Here is a 17899-nt window from a genome sequence, read left to right on the forward strand (position 1 = left end):
CGTAAACTTCTGTTCGGACCATCGTACAACATAATTACCCTTTGATTGATGGACACAGAGGTAAACATAAGGGTGGCCAGGTGGGCCATGATCCTTGTTAGAATCACCTTATATATATGATATAAAATACACATTAAATATTAATTGTCTGTACTATATCGGCCTACCCAAAATTCAAAAAACAAAATAAACATCATATGGTAGTATCAAAATAAACAACTTCCTTCTTTCATGTCGTTCATTGAAAAGGGATTTGGTGCGACTTTTAATATATTTTACTAGTTTCGATCATAGATGACTTTCGAGATTTGAAAGAACGCCGCCGAGATAAGCAATAGTACTAAATTTTATGTGTACGTACATGTTATGTCAAGTATGAATAGAGAGTGGATTTGGAATTTATGCATGCTTAATTGAATTTCAAATTGTCTGCAAGGAACACTTGAAACTTCAACAACCACGTGAATATATAAAATTTCAGGTTTTAAATTTCGCCCAAGATTCTGAATACCATATCGGCCAGGCTACCGATTTTCTTACTGGTACGGTACATACCTGTACCAGTGAGATATTGGGTACTGTATTGAATTTATTGATATTAGTGTTATTTTTTCACATAAAAAAATCTATAGTATAATATACACTTATTAAAAATAAAAATAAAAATAAAAATAAAAGTAGTCCGGTATTGTCCATTGAAGAAAAAAATAAATTTAAAAGTAGTCCGGTATTGGCTAGTACTGACCGGTATTTTCGCTACCGTCCGGTACCGATCAATATTTAAACCAGAATGAAATTAGAGGCGTAGAATACCCAATTTGGACAGTACAGCCGGTACATACCAACAGATACGATATGAGATTCATAACCTTAGTTTCGCCCCCTCCCCCCTCTATCTAAATCCTGCTCCGTCTCTATCAGTTCTCCCCTATAAAAACCCATGCAGACCAACTTATTGGAATAACCTACCTCTCTTGAACTCATATGTCATTCACATAGGAACTTCTTGAATCACACTTTAATCCTTTCCAAATAGCTAGGATTTTCTATTGATAATGGGGAAGAGACCAATAATAAACAGCTTCATTTTCTTGGCTCTTCTTATTCTCTTGCAACAGGAACCAAGCCATGCAAGAACAAACCCTGCAGGCCAAGGCTTTGCGAAAACCAGTGGGACCCATTTTGTGATGAATGGGAGGAGATTGTACCTCAATGGGTTCAATGCATATTGGCTGATGAACATGGCAGTTGATCCTTCGACAAGGGGGAAGGTGACAACCACATTCCAACAGGCTTCAAAAGAAGGGATGAATGTTGCAAGAGCTTGGGCTTTTAGTGATGGTGGTTACGGATCCCTTCAATCCTCTCCGGGCTCATACAACGAGGACGTTTTTAAGGTATCGTAACACGAAAATGCTATGACACACAAAAACAAAAAATTGTATAAATCATCATCTCTCGTATTCCGGTGGTCAGACGTCATTACCATGTATGTGTACCACCAGCTTTGTAGGAGAGACGATATTTAATGCATACAAATTGCTTTATTTGGTGCCTCTTAACTTGTTCATTGGATAGGAATTAATCTAACATTCTTTTTCAATTGATTCTTTTTCTTTAGTTTGAAATTCAATTTCTTAATTCAAGTTGAAAAAATAAGGGTGTGTTTGACTAACTAAAATAAGAACTTCAAATAAATATTTATTATTTGAATTAAAGGTGACGTTGTGAGAGAATAACTAGCCTCGTAAAGCATAAAATAAATACTTAAAAAATAAGAACTTTAGCGAAATGAGACCAAACCGCAACCTACCTTTACAATAATGTCAAGATTGAATAATTCATCTAGAACTTATATAGTGTTCCTGTCGCAGGCCTCTCCTAGTCAGATGACGTCGTACAAAATACATGTTGTATTGATAGGAGAGGCCTCAGATGAGGACACACATGCGTCTATTTCTATAGGAATTTCATGTCAAACATTCGATCTCTTACTTTCAAATTTTTATTATTTTTCTCATCATATAAATATAAATTAGTGAGTGAAGATAAATCAATAACATTTCACTGGCACATGCATCATATATGCTAATGGGTACTAATTGTTTCTTCCTCTTTAATTGGTTGAGTTATATATATAGGGACTGGACTTTGTGGTTGCGGAAGCTAGGAAATATGGGATCTATCTGATACTCACACTTGTGAACAATTGGGATGACTATGGTGGCAAGAAACAATATGTTCAATGGGCAAGAGACCGAGGCCAATCCAGCTTAAACAACAATGATGATTTTTACACCAACCCTGTTGTCAAAGGATACTTCAAAAATCATGTGAAGGTATGTGTATATATATATACCCAAAAAAGCTTATCATGTGGCACCTGCCCGGGCAAAATTTGGTGTCAACAGCTTACTCATCTCTCACCCTTCGATTTCAAAATGTCACTGCCGCATCATTTTGATTGAACGTTCTTTAAAAATTCGACTTAAGTTAATTGTTTTTCACGTTACCTCTGGAATATCGGACAATGAAAGCAAATAAAGCAGGCAGAAAAATGAATATATATACTTCCGTACGTAGGTATGTTTTGTATGACAAGGAAATCGATTTCTGGTGCAGACTGTCCTCACAAGGGTGAATTCGATTAGCGGAGTGGCCTATAAAGATGATCCTACCATTTTTGCATGGGAGCTAATGAACGAACCTCGTTGCCAATCTGACCTTTCTGGAAAACCTCTCCAGGTCCTCTCTCTCTCTCTCTCTCTCTCTCTCTCTCTCTCTCTCTCTCTCTATATATATATATATATACACACACACACATTGATAAAAAAAATAATTGCGTAAGCTTCATATTAAGAATTTAATTACTACATTTTTCCCCATTTTTTTTAAGATTAGCAAAATTTTTTTTAAAAAATTTGACAAAGGATACATCGACCGTCTAAATATAGGTTTTTCCCAATTAATTGGTGGGAGTTCTTGATCCTTGAATGCAACTCGCGATTTTTATTCAAAGCAACTCAAACACTACAAAATTACAAATATTTCACCTCCATCCACCTCTCAATCATGTATATCCCTCTCCCACTTTTTTTTTAATAACTAAGGTATCTAAGCCAATTTACGCACATCTTGACTAATTCTGTGGGATGAATCTCACCGTCCACTTTCGGGATCCCAAGTACAATCAAAGTAAAGTTCTTTATAAAGTGGTCCCAAAAGAATTAAGAGCACCTGAGAGATTTCAAACATAAGAAATTAGGAAAGAGCAAACGTAACCTATAAGTTTGACCACTATGCCAACCCCTTGGGTCGTCTCTCTCACTCTGTCAAACAACTTCCTTTCACTTTCTCTCTCTCTTTTTCTATGAACTCCGATTACTATTTCATAACAAACATTCCCAGATTTATATGAGAAATTTTTCAGTGCCAGATGGGCACGGGCCACGTGGTGTCAAGTACGCATCTCGGTCGTCCAAACGTGTTTGGACGGCCCAGATTTGTTTGGGCTTGAGGGTGTGTTTTGGTAATTTTACACTAAAAAATTATCCAAACAGATCTGGACCGTCCAAAACACGTTTGGACGGCCGAGATCGTGTTCGACACCACGTGACCCGTGCCCACCCGGCACTGAAAAACTTCTCGATTTATATATACAAAAAGGGAAATCAACCACAATCAGCACACAGTCTAACCAAACCAAACCTAACCAAGCAACCCCCAAATTAAAAAAACCAGACAAATTCTTGCCTTGACCCTGCTCTACGATCCCAACCTTCCTCTTTGCTTCTTAACTACACCGCACACAAACTTCACTTCTGAATATCTCAAGCTTATCACAAGTCACACCATGCCGATCATACATGCATACTGCCATGGAATATCTACACAGGATTTGTTGTGTGTAGTTTCAATTTACTGAAGGGCCCGGTCCGGTCAGTTGGACCCGCGAATTGCTCTATAAATATGTGTTTTCAGCAATGTCCAGGGTTTCGATTCTTGTTTTGGTGAGAGAAACTTTAGAGAGGTAGAGATACACTTAATTGTGAGGAGATTGAAGCTTGTAATCCTTAGTGACTATAGCGGATCGATTCGTCCCTTCCCCTTTAGAGTAGATACACAGCCTGTGTATTGACCCACATAAATTTCTTGTGTTCTAGTGTGCTCTGTTTAATTTCTTGCTTTCCTTGCGTTTCTTCATCTCTTTTTGTTCTTGTTTTTGAGATTGATAATTGCTTGATAGAATCGTTATGTCTTGCGCTCATCGCACAACAGGACTGGATCACAGAAATGGCAGCGTACGTGAAATCCGTCGACAAGAATCATCTTCTCGAAATCGGGCTAGAAGGGTTCTACGGAGATTCGATGCCAGAAAAGAAACAGTTCAATCCTGGTTATCAAGTTGGGACGGACTTCATTTCCAATAACCGGATACCCGGAATCGACTTCACTACCATTCATCTCTATCCCGATCAATGGTGACTTAATTTCTCGATTTTACAAATTACTACATAGCTATAGATATATTCATCTGACTAATTTACCCCGCACACAAACTTTTGGTTTCCTTGTACTAGAAAATTAACGAAAAAGAATTTAGGTAAGAACTTTGCGGGAAGAGTTCACGTATATATATTTTTTTGTCTTCCGAGGTATTTTTTTTTTTTTACTAAAACTTATTTTTCCTAATTTTTGTATAGCTTTTCGTCGTAATTTTTGGAATTTAGTTATTCGTTTTGACGAGAGGAATCGAAAAAGTATAGAATTATGGACCGAAGTTGAAAAAGATTGATGTAAGACGACACTATAGACAAAAAAAATACTAACTATTTGGTATATTTTCGTCTTTAGTATTTTGTGTGTGCTTTTGGTCATCATTTTATACCTTTAAGACTCTCTTTTCGAGACGGATGATTAATCTAAAAAAACAAAATGAATGAATCAAAATAGAAGGAGAAAATACCAAAAATATTGATTTTTTTTAGAAGATATTAGCATGAACTGAAATTATTGTTTTGAAAAATAATTTCTTTTCATCCGTACACAAGCCTCAAACTCTCTAGCACATACCACAAAAGCAGGCCGAAAACGAGTACATATCTAATACGTACACTGTTTGCGTAATGGCAGGGTACCGGGATCCGACGAAGAGGCCAGGGCCGCATTCGTGGAGAAATGGATCCAAGCCCACATCCAGGACTCCAAATCAGTGATCCAGAAACCAATCCTGCTATCCGAGTTTGGCAAGTCCTCAAAGTCAGCTGGGTACAGTGTGGCCATGAGGGACAACTATTTCCAGAGCATATACAACACCGTGTACACTTGTGCCAGGACTGGGGGCCCATGTGGGGGTGGGCTCTTCTGGCAACTCTTGGCCTCTGGAATGGACAACTTCAGAGATGGGTACGAGGTTGTTTTGGAAGAAAGCCCTTCCACTGCAAGCGTAATTGCTCAACAGTCTCAGAAGCTCTCTGCTCTCGAGTCTTGATCACTGAGTGACTAGCTAGGAAGTGTTGTGATTTTGTGTGTTTGTGGTTGTTTAGTAAAGAAAAAAAAGCTATGGTTTTGTTGGGCATGAAGTAGTAATAAGTGGTTTCTTTAGTTTCAATGTAAATACGGATCGTTTTTGTTGTACCGCTTGCATGGGTGATCTCGGTCATGTAAAAAATAAGTACGTGCCTTTTGTATGTCCCTACAAAATAAATTGCAAGTACTAGATTTGGTTATTTTGGGTGTCGTTCATATGACAACAACTTCGAATTTGTACCACGTTCATATCTTATTTTCTAGTTTTTTTTTCCCGGGTAAAATATGTACACAACGTTTTAATATGGGGAAAGTCTGTTTATGTGTACAAATCAAGATATATATTGTAGTATCCTTTTTTCCCCTGCCTCATTGACATATAAACAAAGGTACGTACTCAAAAACAAGATGAAAGAAGAAAACATATTTATCCTCATTGACATTTCAAGTTCCACACTTGGCCACTTTCACAAGTTGTAACCACAACTCTCAATATTTCTCTCTCTCTTCCCTGCCTGATGCCTCATTGACATATGAACAAAGGTACTCAAAAACAAGAAACAAACTAAGAGAACATATCCTCGTTGACATTTCAATTTCCACACACTTGGCCACTTTCACAAGTTGTAACCGCAACTCAATGCTCTCTCTCTCTCTAGTACTCCAATGGTTGACAGGTGAAACCAGCTATGTTGATCGAAGCCTAAGGTTGAAGTTTTCAAAATAGGGAAAAGTTCTAGATTGGTATTATGAGCATATAAATATGGATAGGCCATAATGGAGCTCCAAGTGGGACATTCCATCTGGTTGACATTAGAATATTGCCTTTTTGGAAAGTTGATCAGAGAGCAAGAGTATAAGCACCAAATCTGTGACTATATATACCGCATGTAGCAAGTACATTTTGTTCGATCAACAAATCAAATAAGAGATTCAAATCTTCAAAGTCCAATGTAGCTTTGTCTTGAGAGGCTTGCGCGAAGAGGCGGAGAGTCGATTGCAGCCAAGAATGATTTGTCGGCATGTTAATTTTCGCAAGTTAATTATGAGGTTCTTTTTTTATAACCTGCAGGCCAGCAAATTATTCTTGGCTACATTTGGCTCTCTTCTTTTCTTGTAAGCCTCTAGAGAACCCCCTCCGTGTTAACTTTCATATGCATCTTTGCTCTATATTGGTTTTAAGATTTCTATCTTCATTGGACGCTATTCATCAATCTATATTTTCCCCCTTTTGTTAACAAAAAAAATTTAATAAATTATTCACACCCCATGTGCGATAATATTACACTTGTAAGTAGACATGGTTAATTGTGAAATTAATGAATCTTTTGTTATATTATCTCTTGAATCATTGTTACTATACTTAGCAAGGATGGAAGGATGTTTTTTTTTGAAACGGCAAAAATTTATTAGGAAACTTGATAGGGGTACATCAAGTAAGGGGAGAGAGGATGGGGATCCAACTAAAGGTTGGATAATGAGCCGAGACCCAAACACTTAAGGGGCAAAACCCGAACACCTGTGGACAAAATCCAAAAAAAAAAACACCCTATGGGCCTCAAAATGTCTAGATTGAAACAAATATGGCTTAGATTAAACAGAAAGACGCAAAATGTCCAGATATAAAAATAAGCCCAAACCCACAAAAGCATGCCTATAGAAAACATAGGAGAAAATGACGGTATTAACTATCAAAACATGTCCAGGGCCGTCATTTTCCCAAAACATAGGCAACGCCCAGCCTAAGAGACCCAAGACCAACCCAAACCCTAACAGCCCAACACTGCCTAAACAATCGCCGTTACCACCAACATGCTGCCGACCTCTGCTGACCACCCCACCAGGCAAACCAAAACGGTGCCAGTGATGAAAACCTGCCTGGGCCGTGAACCTAATTACACCACCAAACTGCTCGAACCGATGGAGTTAGAAAATTCGCTAAGAACATATGTAACTTTTATTGCTGATATACCCATTGGACCCATAGGAGTTAGTAAAGTAAATTGTCCAAAAATTTCATTAAAAATACAGAATTAGCTCTTTATCGTTGCCAAACAAGACCCAATCGCATGGAATATGTGTGAGATTTTAGGCATTTGGCCAAGTCATTTATAAATTCTCACTCCACTCCTGATGCGTACACATTTCTTGTATTTAGCCATGTATATATCTATGGTCAGGAAATTTGTGATAAAAATAGGAAAAGGAAATATAAAAGATAGGAGAGAAAATTAAGTGGATGTTAAAAGAAAAAATCAAGATCGAAAATAAGCTCCAAGATTTACACTTTTGCCCTTTTGGAGGATTCAGAAAATCTATGTAATAAGTACATGTCATTGATGATGATGTATTAATTAACAAGTCAATTTCGGTCTGATGAGTTAAATCTTTTGGAGTCAGTTTTCTGGCAGTTGTCAACGTAATTAATTATTGATCGAGAAATGTTGAAAATCAACTGATGGTAAAAGTAATTCATGAGAAATACTATTCTTATTATTTAATGAAATTGACTACATTAATAGCAAACCCCCCTCCAGCTAGCGGGCATCTCCATTCACACGTTACCGAATTTATACTACTATACACACACACACATACCATTTTGTAATGTTCATGTCAGCTTTAAATATTCAATTTTTTTTTTGCCATTTATTTTATACGTTAGTATGGAGTTAACAGAGGAATTAGTTAGTTAGTCCACATGAAGGTCCATAAATTGTTCATAGCCCTAAACACTAAACGCCTCTGACGAGGAGTGAGTTAGTTTACTCTTCACTAAAGTGAAAATGGCACCAATAATCCCTATTTTCTCACGCTGTTATAATGTCGTTCTTGTACTCTCCAATGTGACACATTTCTTTTAAATTTTCAGATTTGGCCCGATGATCAAAGCCTGTAACTTACAAATCTGCTTTCTCTTAAAAGGATCGAAATCAAGTGCTATCAACTCTTTTGGGGTCATTAGAGGTTTGCTTGGCTGTTAGCGTGCAAACTGAACACATGATTTTTTTTAAAAAAAAAAGAAAAAAGAAGGGAGTCAGGCCACTACATACGGAGAATTTATTGAGTTCTCATGAGAATTGCCGCACTGTCATTTGGTGTCCACGTACCCCTTTCACAGCTATTTATACAATGTGTGGTTTTGTAAAGGGGTGGGATGCTGGTAAAGTGGTAATCACTCTTGCAAAGGCACAAGTGCACAACCATTCATAGGAGAGGAAAAATTATTCCCTGATATTGGGTGGTCTTTTTTATTATTATTTATCAACAAAAAGATTATATTATTAAAGCTGGATACGGATACATCAACGAAAAGAAACATAAACCATGATATTGATACATAGAATTAATAGGGAGAGGAAAAAAACTTCCAATAGAGCATTGGAAGAGAGGAGAAAAAACGAAGGCCAAAAACAGCTGGCCAGAAAAAACAACGAAGAAAATATCCTACATCAGATAAGAAACCACATCAAAGCCGGAAATCCTCCGAGCAGCAAAAGCAGATTTGTTATCCCTCCCAAAACATCACCAGAATAGTAAGGCAAATAGGAGCACTATTACAAGCAAAACAAAACTGATCCATCTTGAGCAATAGCTGTCATTTCAGTAGGCAAAGAAATAGGACATTTTCAGCATTTTCTTCTGGATTAGAACTCCAGAACATCTCTTAGCCCTCCCAAAGATAGGAGTTGAAAAAAAAGAGAACATTGCAGATCCTTCATAGAGAGAAATCGACACCTGATATAAGGAGCCTTTGTAATTCGGGAGAGGAACAACCAAGCAAGAAAACCCAATTGGACAGCCACATCATCTTGGGTGGTATTGGTACCGCTACGTGGTGCTCCAATACCTTTTTTCAACATATGTTTTTGTGGAGCTCAGTATGTACTAAGTGCATATGTGGACTCTCTTGAGAAATGTTTAGTGGAGGCGTATAATGGGGCACTGCCATCTCATGAGGTAATAAATACCAATAACAAAAGAAATAATGATGACATCAACAATTAAAAATAAAATAAAATCAGGTCTAATCCTATCCATCAAAAAAATTCCATCTGACACCAATTTGAAGTCAGCGTTGATGATATAATTTCACACATATTTTTAATGAGAGTTGAGATGAGTTTTCCATCGCCAGCAGCAGACCCCATTGGGGCCATGACAGATTTTTTAGGTCATTAACTTCAGACGCGTTTGAGAGTTCGGGACACATAAGTCCTTCATTTTTCTTACGGATTGATGGATCCTTGCCTCCTTGGAGTCATAAAATCGAATAAGATCGATAGCCAAATTTAATGTCAATGTGTAAGGTCAGTTCTTGGAGTAATTGTACATACATATCATTTGGAAAACGTATCATACTCTTTTTATTCCATTCACAGGTGGATTTGGAAAATAAACTTAGTTCGTCAACAAGTTAATAAATTAAACCAACACAACACCCATATTTTGGTAATATCTGGTTGACAGAAGAAGAGCTGAAATTAAGCAAAAGATAGAGGATTTTCATTCATTAATTATGCATATTAAAGGGAAATACTTAATATTTTTTCCTCCCTTCATAATTTTTTTTTTTTTTTTGCAAATTGAAAAGTACAGTCGTAAAGTGGTTAATACGTCTCATTGGTTCGGAAAATTATAAAAACTTTAGAAACCATAAGTGCCATGAGCCCATTTAACAACTACCAAAAATGAAGGTATTGTTGACCCTCTTTTTTAATGAGGTGAAGAAAATCACACTTGTGAAAATCCTGACATCTCAGTTCTCATCTATATAATCCCAGAGGAGAGGGCTCATTCCACACTGCCTCTCTCTCTCTCTCTCTCTCTCTCTCTCTCTCTCTCTCCCCCCCCCCCCCCCCCCCCCCCCCCCCCCCCCCCCCGTGTGTGCAATATTGGAGACAAAATATTTGAGTAATATTTTAGAGATCAGATCTAGCATTGTGAACCATGTTGGGAAATAGAAGATCATTCATTTTCTTGGCTCTTCTTGTTCTATTAATCCAACTGCAGGGACAAAGCACTGGCCATGCAAATGGTCGTCATTACCCTGCTGGATCACAAGGGTTCATTAGAACAAGTGGAACCCATTTCGTGAAGAATGGGAGGAGATTGAACCTCAATGGGTTCAATGCATATTGGCTGATGTACATGGCGTCTGATCCTACAACAAGGGCGAATGTGACGAACACTTTCCATCAAGCTTCGAAAGAAGGGATGAACATTGCAAGAACTTGGGCTTTCAGTGATGGTGGAAGTTACAGACCCCTGCAGCCCTCTCCTGGCACTTACAATCCACTCATGTTTCAGGTAATACATTATAAACGAACCCGGGGAGGTGTTCTGCGGCATCGTGTTGTGTGCACCTAAACCGTTGATCTCGACAATCAATAATTGAGATATGTTTTTAATATAGACTGTTAATAGTCGAAATCAACGACCCGAATGCGCACAACACAGTATTGTGCACTTACTGCATAGCACCATCCCCGGTTCAATTATGAAAAAGTACATATCTACATATGCATGTAGGGTATACCTATACACATAGGGCAGAGCTGTACGTGATAGGGTCTGAAATTTAGTTTATGATTTAGTAGGAAGAAAATAAGAGATGTAGGTCTATTTACATAATTGTGGTATGAATACACATTTGGTCTCTAAAATCCTAAATAAAGTCAAGTTTGGTCCTCAAATTAATAATTTTACCTCCCCCTTTATTTTTCTTATTTTGTACTAATAAACCATAACTAGCTATAAATATTGCTGATAAAAAAAAACTAGATATAAATATTGAGATATGTTATTAGTTATTAAAAAAAGAAAAAGAACATACGGACGTAATTCTATATGATGTAAGATCATACATAGAAGTAAAGAAAGATTAATATATCATTACAAAAATTCAGCTTTTGTGGAAGATGTCAATGACAAGTAATATTGCTGTCAGATGTATCTCTTTCAATTGAGATTGATGAATCTTAAAAAAAGGACAAATACATTGGGACAAACAAAGTACAATTCAAACTCTCTTTTTAATTTATGTGATGCATAGATACAACGCTAAGAATTTGAGCATATATATAGAGAGGAATTTTCAAGTGAAGGATTCCTCATTTTGTTAAAATAAGAAATTTTAATTTTTCGATCAAATTTTGAAAATCCAAACCGTTCAATGTGTGCAGAACGTAATTTTTAAGGGTCCCCGCGATAAATCAGCAAAAAAAATGACAGGAAATGGTGTCATCCGAGCAGTTTTTTTTCAACCATTCAATGAAAACTGCTCGGATGAAACCCTTCCTGATCATTTTTTTTGCTGATTTCTCACGAGGACCCTTAAAATCACGTTCTGATAACTTTGAGCGGCTCGGATCATCGAAATTCAATCGGGAAGGGGAGTCCCGCATTTTAATAAAATGAGGGATCCCTCACCGGAACCTAACTCCATATATATATATATATATATAATCCCACGAACGGATGTTGGGTGCTTGACAATTTTCTAGTCCTAAATTAACGGGTTGTCTCAAGCTTAGGGCGGAGACCGACGTAGCACAATATCCGGTAAATCCGGAGTCGAATCCACAGAAATAGTGATGTGTGCTGACTAAAAACTCGGGTTGTTACTGATTAAACTGGCTCTTAGATAGCCCCCTTACAATTGATTGGGATTTCCTAAAACCTAGGAAATTGATTGTTCTTTTTAAATAATTTAAAGGAAGTACAGTCGTAGGGTTCATAGCACTCTCAATCAGTCTGGATTAACCTGCTTCATTCAGTGTTTTTAAAAATATTCAACTTTAGATTGAAAAAAATACTCCGCAAGATGTGAACCCTTATGGTCACCGTTTACTTATACGCAGCGGAGAATGAGTTTTGGACCCCCATTCTCTCGTTCACATGAGCTCCGACAATGCCCGGGTTAGTCAACAGGAAGTATTTTACCAATTTATAATTGTCATTTTCATTGTTTGAAAATATGAGTAGTACGCGGTATGCTAATCACCCCGCAACTCTACCTAAATGACTACTCACTGATCATTATCAAGCAAAAATTGAAAGAAATTCTAGTTTGAAACATGCTTCTATTACGTGAGATGAAAAACAAACAAAAAATATAAACTAATCAGATACCAACAAATAACATTTATTAAGAATAAAAATTAAAACGAATTAACGAAATGCAAGTAATTGAAGAAAGTTGTAAAACTTAAAGAAAAAACTCGGAAGTAAAGTAAACCATATTCGGAACAAAAAGCTTCGTTCACTGTTTTGCGTGTCCCTTTTGTAAGCTTCTGTAGTGTCCTTTTTTCTTTTGATAGTTCTGTAGTGTCTTTTACAAACCCTATTTTCTCCTCTCTTTTTTAAGTCAAAGCCGTGGGCCACCACTGCCGAGAATTTGGCTAGACCTTCTAATACTTTTTCTTTCCTTGGTCAGTAGAAAATCACTTTGGACCCATCAAGACATTGTGTTATTTTGCTACTATTTCCACCGTTCGGCAGTACTTAGGTTTTAGAGGTGATTGCTTTTTTACAATGAAGGATTGCCTACCTCTACCTATTATGATTCAAAACAAAAAACTAAAAAGAAAAGAAAAAAAATTACCCGAATTCTTAACATATGTTACCATCCCCTGCAACGGCGCCAAAAATGTTTGACGATTTTCTAGTCCTAAATTAACGGGTTGCCCAAAGCGTATGACAGAGACTGACGTAGCATAATATCCTGTATATGTCCGGAGTCGAATCAACAGAAACAGTGATTTGTGTTGACTAAAAACTCGGGTTGTTACTGATTAAACTGGCTCTTAGGTAGCCACGCATTGACAATTGATTGGGATTAACTAAAACCTAGGAAATTGATTGTTCTTTTCAAATAATTTAAAGTAGGTACGGTTGTAGGGTTCATAACACTCACAATCAGTCCGGATTAACCTGCGTCATTCAATATTTTTAAAAATATTCAATTTTAGATTGAAAAAGATATCCCACAAGATGCAAACCGTTATGGTCGCCGTTTACCCATACGCAGCAAAGAATAAGTTTTGGACCCCCATTCTCCCGTTCACATGGGCTTCGACAATGCCCGAGTTCGTCTACGAGAAGTATTTTACCACTCTAAAATTGTATTTTTCATTGTTTGAAAATAAGAGCAATGCCCGACTGGTCACGGTTTGCTAATCACCCCACAGCCCTACCTATACGACTACTCACTAATCATTATCAAGCAAAAATTGAAAGAAATTCTAGTTTGAAACATGCTTCTATTACGTGAGATGAAAAACAAATAATAAATATAAACTAATTAAATACAAGTGAATAACTTTTATTAAGAACATAAATTAAAACGAGTTATCGGAGTGCGAGTAATTGAATAAAATTTCAAAACTTAAAAAAAAACTCGAAAGAAAAATAAACAATATTCGGAACAAAAAGCTTCGTTCACTGTTTTGCGTCGTCCCTTTTTTAAGCTTCTGTAGTGTCCTTTACAAACCCTATTTTCTCCAATTTTTTTAGTCAAAGCCGGGGCCAACCACTGACGAGAATTTGGCTAGGCCTTCTACTACTTTTTCTTTCCTTGGTCTGTAGAAAACTACTTTGGGCCCACCAAGACATTGTGTTATTTTGCTACTATTTCCACTTCCATGGCTACATGCTGACAGTTGAGCAAAAGTAATATGGCCCAATCCATGATCTGCCCACGTAAATAATTTACCACTTTAACGTATTAAGCTTCTAAATATCTACAATATAAAAATAAAGCATTAAATTTCGAGTAATAATATAAATGGACTTAACAAAGATAAATTAGAGGGTGTTAATATGAACATTTATGCGCTTATCATTGGGAGAACTCGAATGGGATTGTTTTGTTGGTCAAGTGGGACAAATAATTTGTTTAGGTTGGATTCACACATAATGCAGGTGTGTTGTATTCAGGCACGGGCATTCACTACTCCATATATATGTATATGTAGCATGTCACATGTGTAATGTATATTGTTGTTTCTTTCATGCAGGGATTAGATTTTGTGATCTCAGAGGCGAGGAAGTATGGAATTTATTTGATCCTGAGCTTGGTGAATAACTGGGAAGCTTATGGGGGCAAAAAACAATATGTGCAGTGGGCAAGAGACCGAGGCCAATCCTTGAAAAATGATGACGACTTTTTCACTAGTGTTGTTGTTAAGGGATACTACAAAAATCATGTCAAGGTAAATATCGATCGAGTAATTATATTTTTAACATTTCTGGAGTATTAGGTGGCCTTTCCCACGTACGCAGTATTCCGAACCCTTTACGTAGAGACATTATCATTCATTTTTGTTGGGTGGTTAAAGGCAAGAAACAACCCACACGTTGCATGTATTGTACGTGTGGTGAGAATATTTTGCATTGCAAAGGTACCACATGATAATGCCACATTGTACTCCGGAACTATCCAATAGTTGACTAAATCTGACAATGATAAAGAGTCATGATATATATATATATATATCCAAGTGAAAAAAAGAGGAATAGAATATCAACACAGAAGGACATATGTAGGAACTAGGATGTGAGTACTCTAGATTTTACCACTTCGAAGCAAAATACACACCTGATTGTCTTAAAATTTTAGAAATTATATGTCCATCGTTGTTAGACGACTAAGGTTTGCCATATAAATGATTAATTTGTGTATTTCCATTGATCGGCACAGAAAGAGATTTTGTTAATCATAGTGTTGGTTCAAAAGCAACTCAAGAGAGGGTGAATTGGATTTCACACTGACTTTCTACAATTTAAAAAAAAAAACTAAATTCAAGACTAATATAATTTCAATTAGGTTGTTTTTGTTATCATCAAAATAAAAAATCATGGGGCTAACACATAGAAAGGATAGCATACATTGATTAATTAAAAGGGTCAAAGGGGAGACGGCATCAGAAAGAGGAAAATTAGTTATGGGCTTTGCCCAATAAGCTTCACGGGCTTGTCCCGATGGATGTTTCATGTTTAGCTTCTTGCCAATCTCGGATTGAGTCTCGGATTCTCGAATCCTTACTTCTGTAATCTTTGTAACAATTTCAAGGATAATATATAAAACAAAACCTTAAAATTGGTCAAATTGTTCGGAAACATGCAAAAATAAGCATAAAAATTATATAGGATGAAGGGATGATAAGGTGAAACTCCATTAATTTATTCTCTTTATCCAATTACAGATTTTCCAGTTTGAATTTTTGCAATGGCACTACTTAAAACTGCAGGCTGTGCTAACAAGAGTGAATTCGATAACTGGGATAGCGTATAAAGATGATCCCACCATCTTTGCTTGGGAGCTAATGAATGAACCTCGTTGCCAAACTGCAGGCTTCTCTGGAAGGCCTATTCAGGTCTCTCTCTCTCTCTCTCTCTCATGAGTTTTGTACATGTAGATGTGCTGAATCATCACCTTGACTTTTGGTTTCTCTACCCTCGTAAGCAACAAATTGGAAAACAAGTACTTCCTCCTTTCCAAATAAAAATTGTCCAATCCACAGATCTAAAAAATTATGCGATTTTTGTTGAAAAAACTCGGAACCTTTTGCCACTAGTTACTAAATATCAATTAGTTTTGACTTTTTGAATAAACTCAAAAATTGTGCAATTTTTATCAAAACTTTTTAAATTTTTCCTGATAAAAATATATATATATATTTTTTTAAGTTATCATTTTTCTGACCAGACAATATGTTTGGGATAGAGAGAATATATATCAAGTGAGACGGTGACGTTATTTTACATATATTGCTTAATTAGTTACTACACACATGTCAATTGATTTCATGATCACATGATACTCTATTAGTTTTCTTCCGATAAATTAACTGCTACTCCATTTGTTTGATAATTTTGATCATTCTAAAACAGGATTGGATCAGAGAAATGGCCACCCACGTTAAGTCCATCGATGGAAATCATCTCCTGGAAATTGGACTGGAAGGATTCTATGGGGAATCCAGGAAACAAAACAATCCTGGAAACCAAGTTGTTGGGACCGACTTCATTTCCAACAATCAGATTCCTGGGATCGATTTTGCCACCATTCATCTCTACCCTGAGCAATGGTAACTTCAATCTTTGTAGGACGTACATATTATACACTCTTCTTTGATTTCATTTTGAAGCAAAAGATGATGAACTTTGTATCATGATTGATGTTAGGATGGAGGGTTCGAGTAAGGAAGAGCAATCTGCATTTGTGGAAAAATGGATTCGAACCCACATCGCAGACTCGAATTCACTGCTCAAGAAGCCACTCCTCCTCGCTGAATTCGGGAAGTCATCGAAATCAGCAGGGTACAGCGTGGGTGCAAGGGACGAGTACTACCAGTATATTTACAACACCGTGTTTGGTTGCGTTAAAAGCGGGGGACCGTTGGGGGGCGGGCTCTTTTGGCAACTCATGGCCTCTGGAATGGACAGCTTCAGAGACGGCTATGAAGTTGTGTTGGATGAATGCCCGTCAACCGCCGCCATTATCCATCATCAGTCTCGAAGGCTTTCGGCTATCAACTGAACAAGCAGCTAATTATTTCACTCATTCGATGCGAATTACGAGGGTAATACAGTAATATCGTCAAAATAACAATAACAGTACTGTCCTTATGCACTGCTATATATGTTCAATGAGACGCATAACAATTGAATGTGGCAATAAGGGATTTACTAATGGGATGCCATAAACTATACATATGGTTGTGCTTTAATCTGTGAATCAAATGGGTTATTTTTGAATGAGCAAAGGAAAACATTGCGAAAAAAGTGAATAATACTCCCGCCACCAGCCGCTCCCCCCCCCCTTCCCCCGGCGCAGGCAACATCGGATACTACATACGCAATCCTATTTGTTAGTAGGGTAGTGGAAGTCGGGAGAGTTAAGCCTAATCAAATACTAGATGATGAACTGGGAACAAGCACTCGTCCAATATTCATCCATCCTATTCCCTCCGTCCTCTTTTTAATGTCCAGTATTTCATTTTGGACTGTTCCTTAATAAGTGTCCATTTTGTAAAGTTAGTGGGTAAAAGTGGGTACATTTTCCATTTTGCCCCAAAAGTAGATTCCATTTTGAAAAGTTAGTGAGTAAAAGTGTAATTATGATATTTTTATAGAGAGGTTAAGTAGAGAAAGTGAAGGTAAAAGTTGATCTGAAATGTGTAATGATGATATTTTCTTAATAAGTTGGAATTACGAAGCGGGACACTTAAAAAGGGATGGAGGGAGGATACAATATCTGTGCCGGTGACCACTAACTATTGACATCCGCATATGAGCCAGCAACATTCAACAAAAAATAAAGCATAATTAGTCAGCAGTGAAATTATATGGGACAAAAGAAACA

General features: G+C 37.0%; 2 protein-coding genes across 2 annotated transcripts; both read left to right on the forward strand.

Moving 5' to 3' along the window:
* The first annotated feature begins 952 nt into the window (after nucleotides 1-952).
* On the forward strand, nucleotides 953-5729 carry LOC131303932 (mannan endo-1,4-beta-mannosidase 4-like). Its single transcript, XM_058331032.1, has 5 exons — nucleotides 953-1397; nucleotides 2142-2339; nucleotides 2623-2745; nucleotides 4279-4481; nucleotides 5134-5729. Exons 1-5 carry the CDS (start codon nucleotides 1056-1058, stop codon nucleotides 5489-5491), a joined length of 1224 nt encoding a protein of 407 aa, XP_058187015.1. The 5' UTR covers nucleotides 953-1055; the 3' UTR covers nucleotides 5492-5729.
* A 4681-nt stretch (nucleotides 5730-10410) lies between these two features.
* On the forward strand, nucleotides 10411-17272 carry LOC131304010 (mannan endo-1,4-beta-mannosidase 4-like). Its single transcript, XM_058331136.1, has 5 exons — nucleotides 10411-10839; nucleotides 14550-14744; nucleotides 15783-15908; nucleotides 16426-16622; nucleotides 16720-17272. Exons 1-5 carry the CDS (start codon nucleotides 10480-10482, stop codon nucleotides 17072-17074), a joined length of 1233 nt encoding a protein of 410 aa, XP_058187119.1. The 5' UTR covers nucleotides 10411-10479; the 3' UTR covers nucleotides 17075-17272.
* The last annotated feature ends 627 nt before the right edge of the window (nucleotides 17273-17899 follow it).

Source organism: Rhododendron vialii, chromosome 1a, assembly GCF_030253575.1.
Source record: "Rhododendron vialii isolate Sample 1 chromosome 1a, ASM3025357v1".
Lineage (NCBI taxonomy): Eukaryota > Viridiplantae > Streptophyta > Magnoliopsida > Ericales > Ericaceae > Rhododendron > Rhododendron vialii.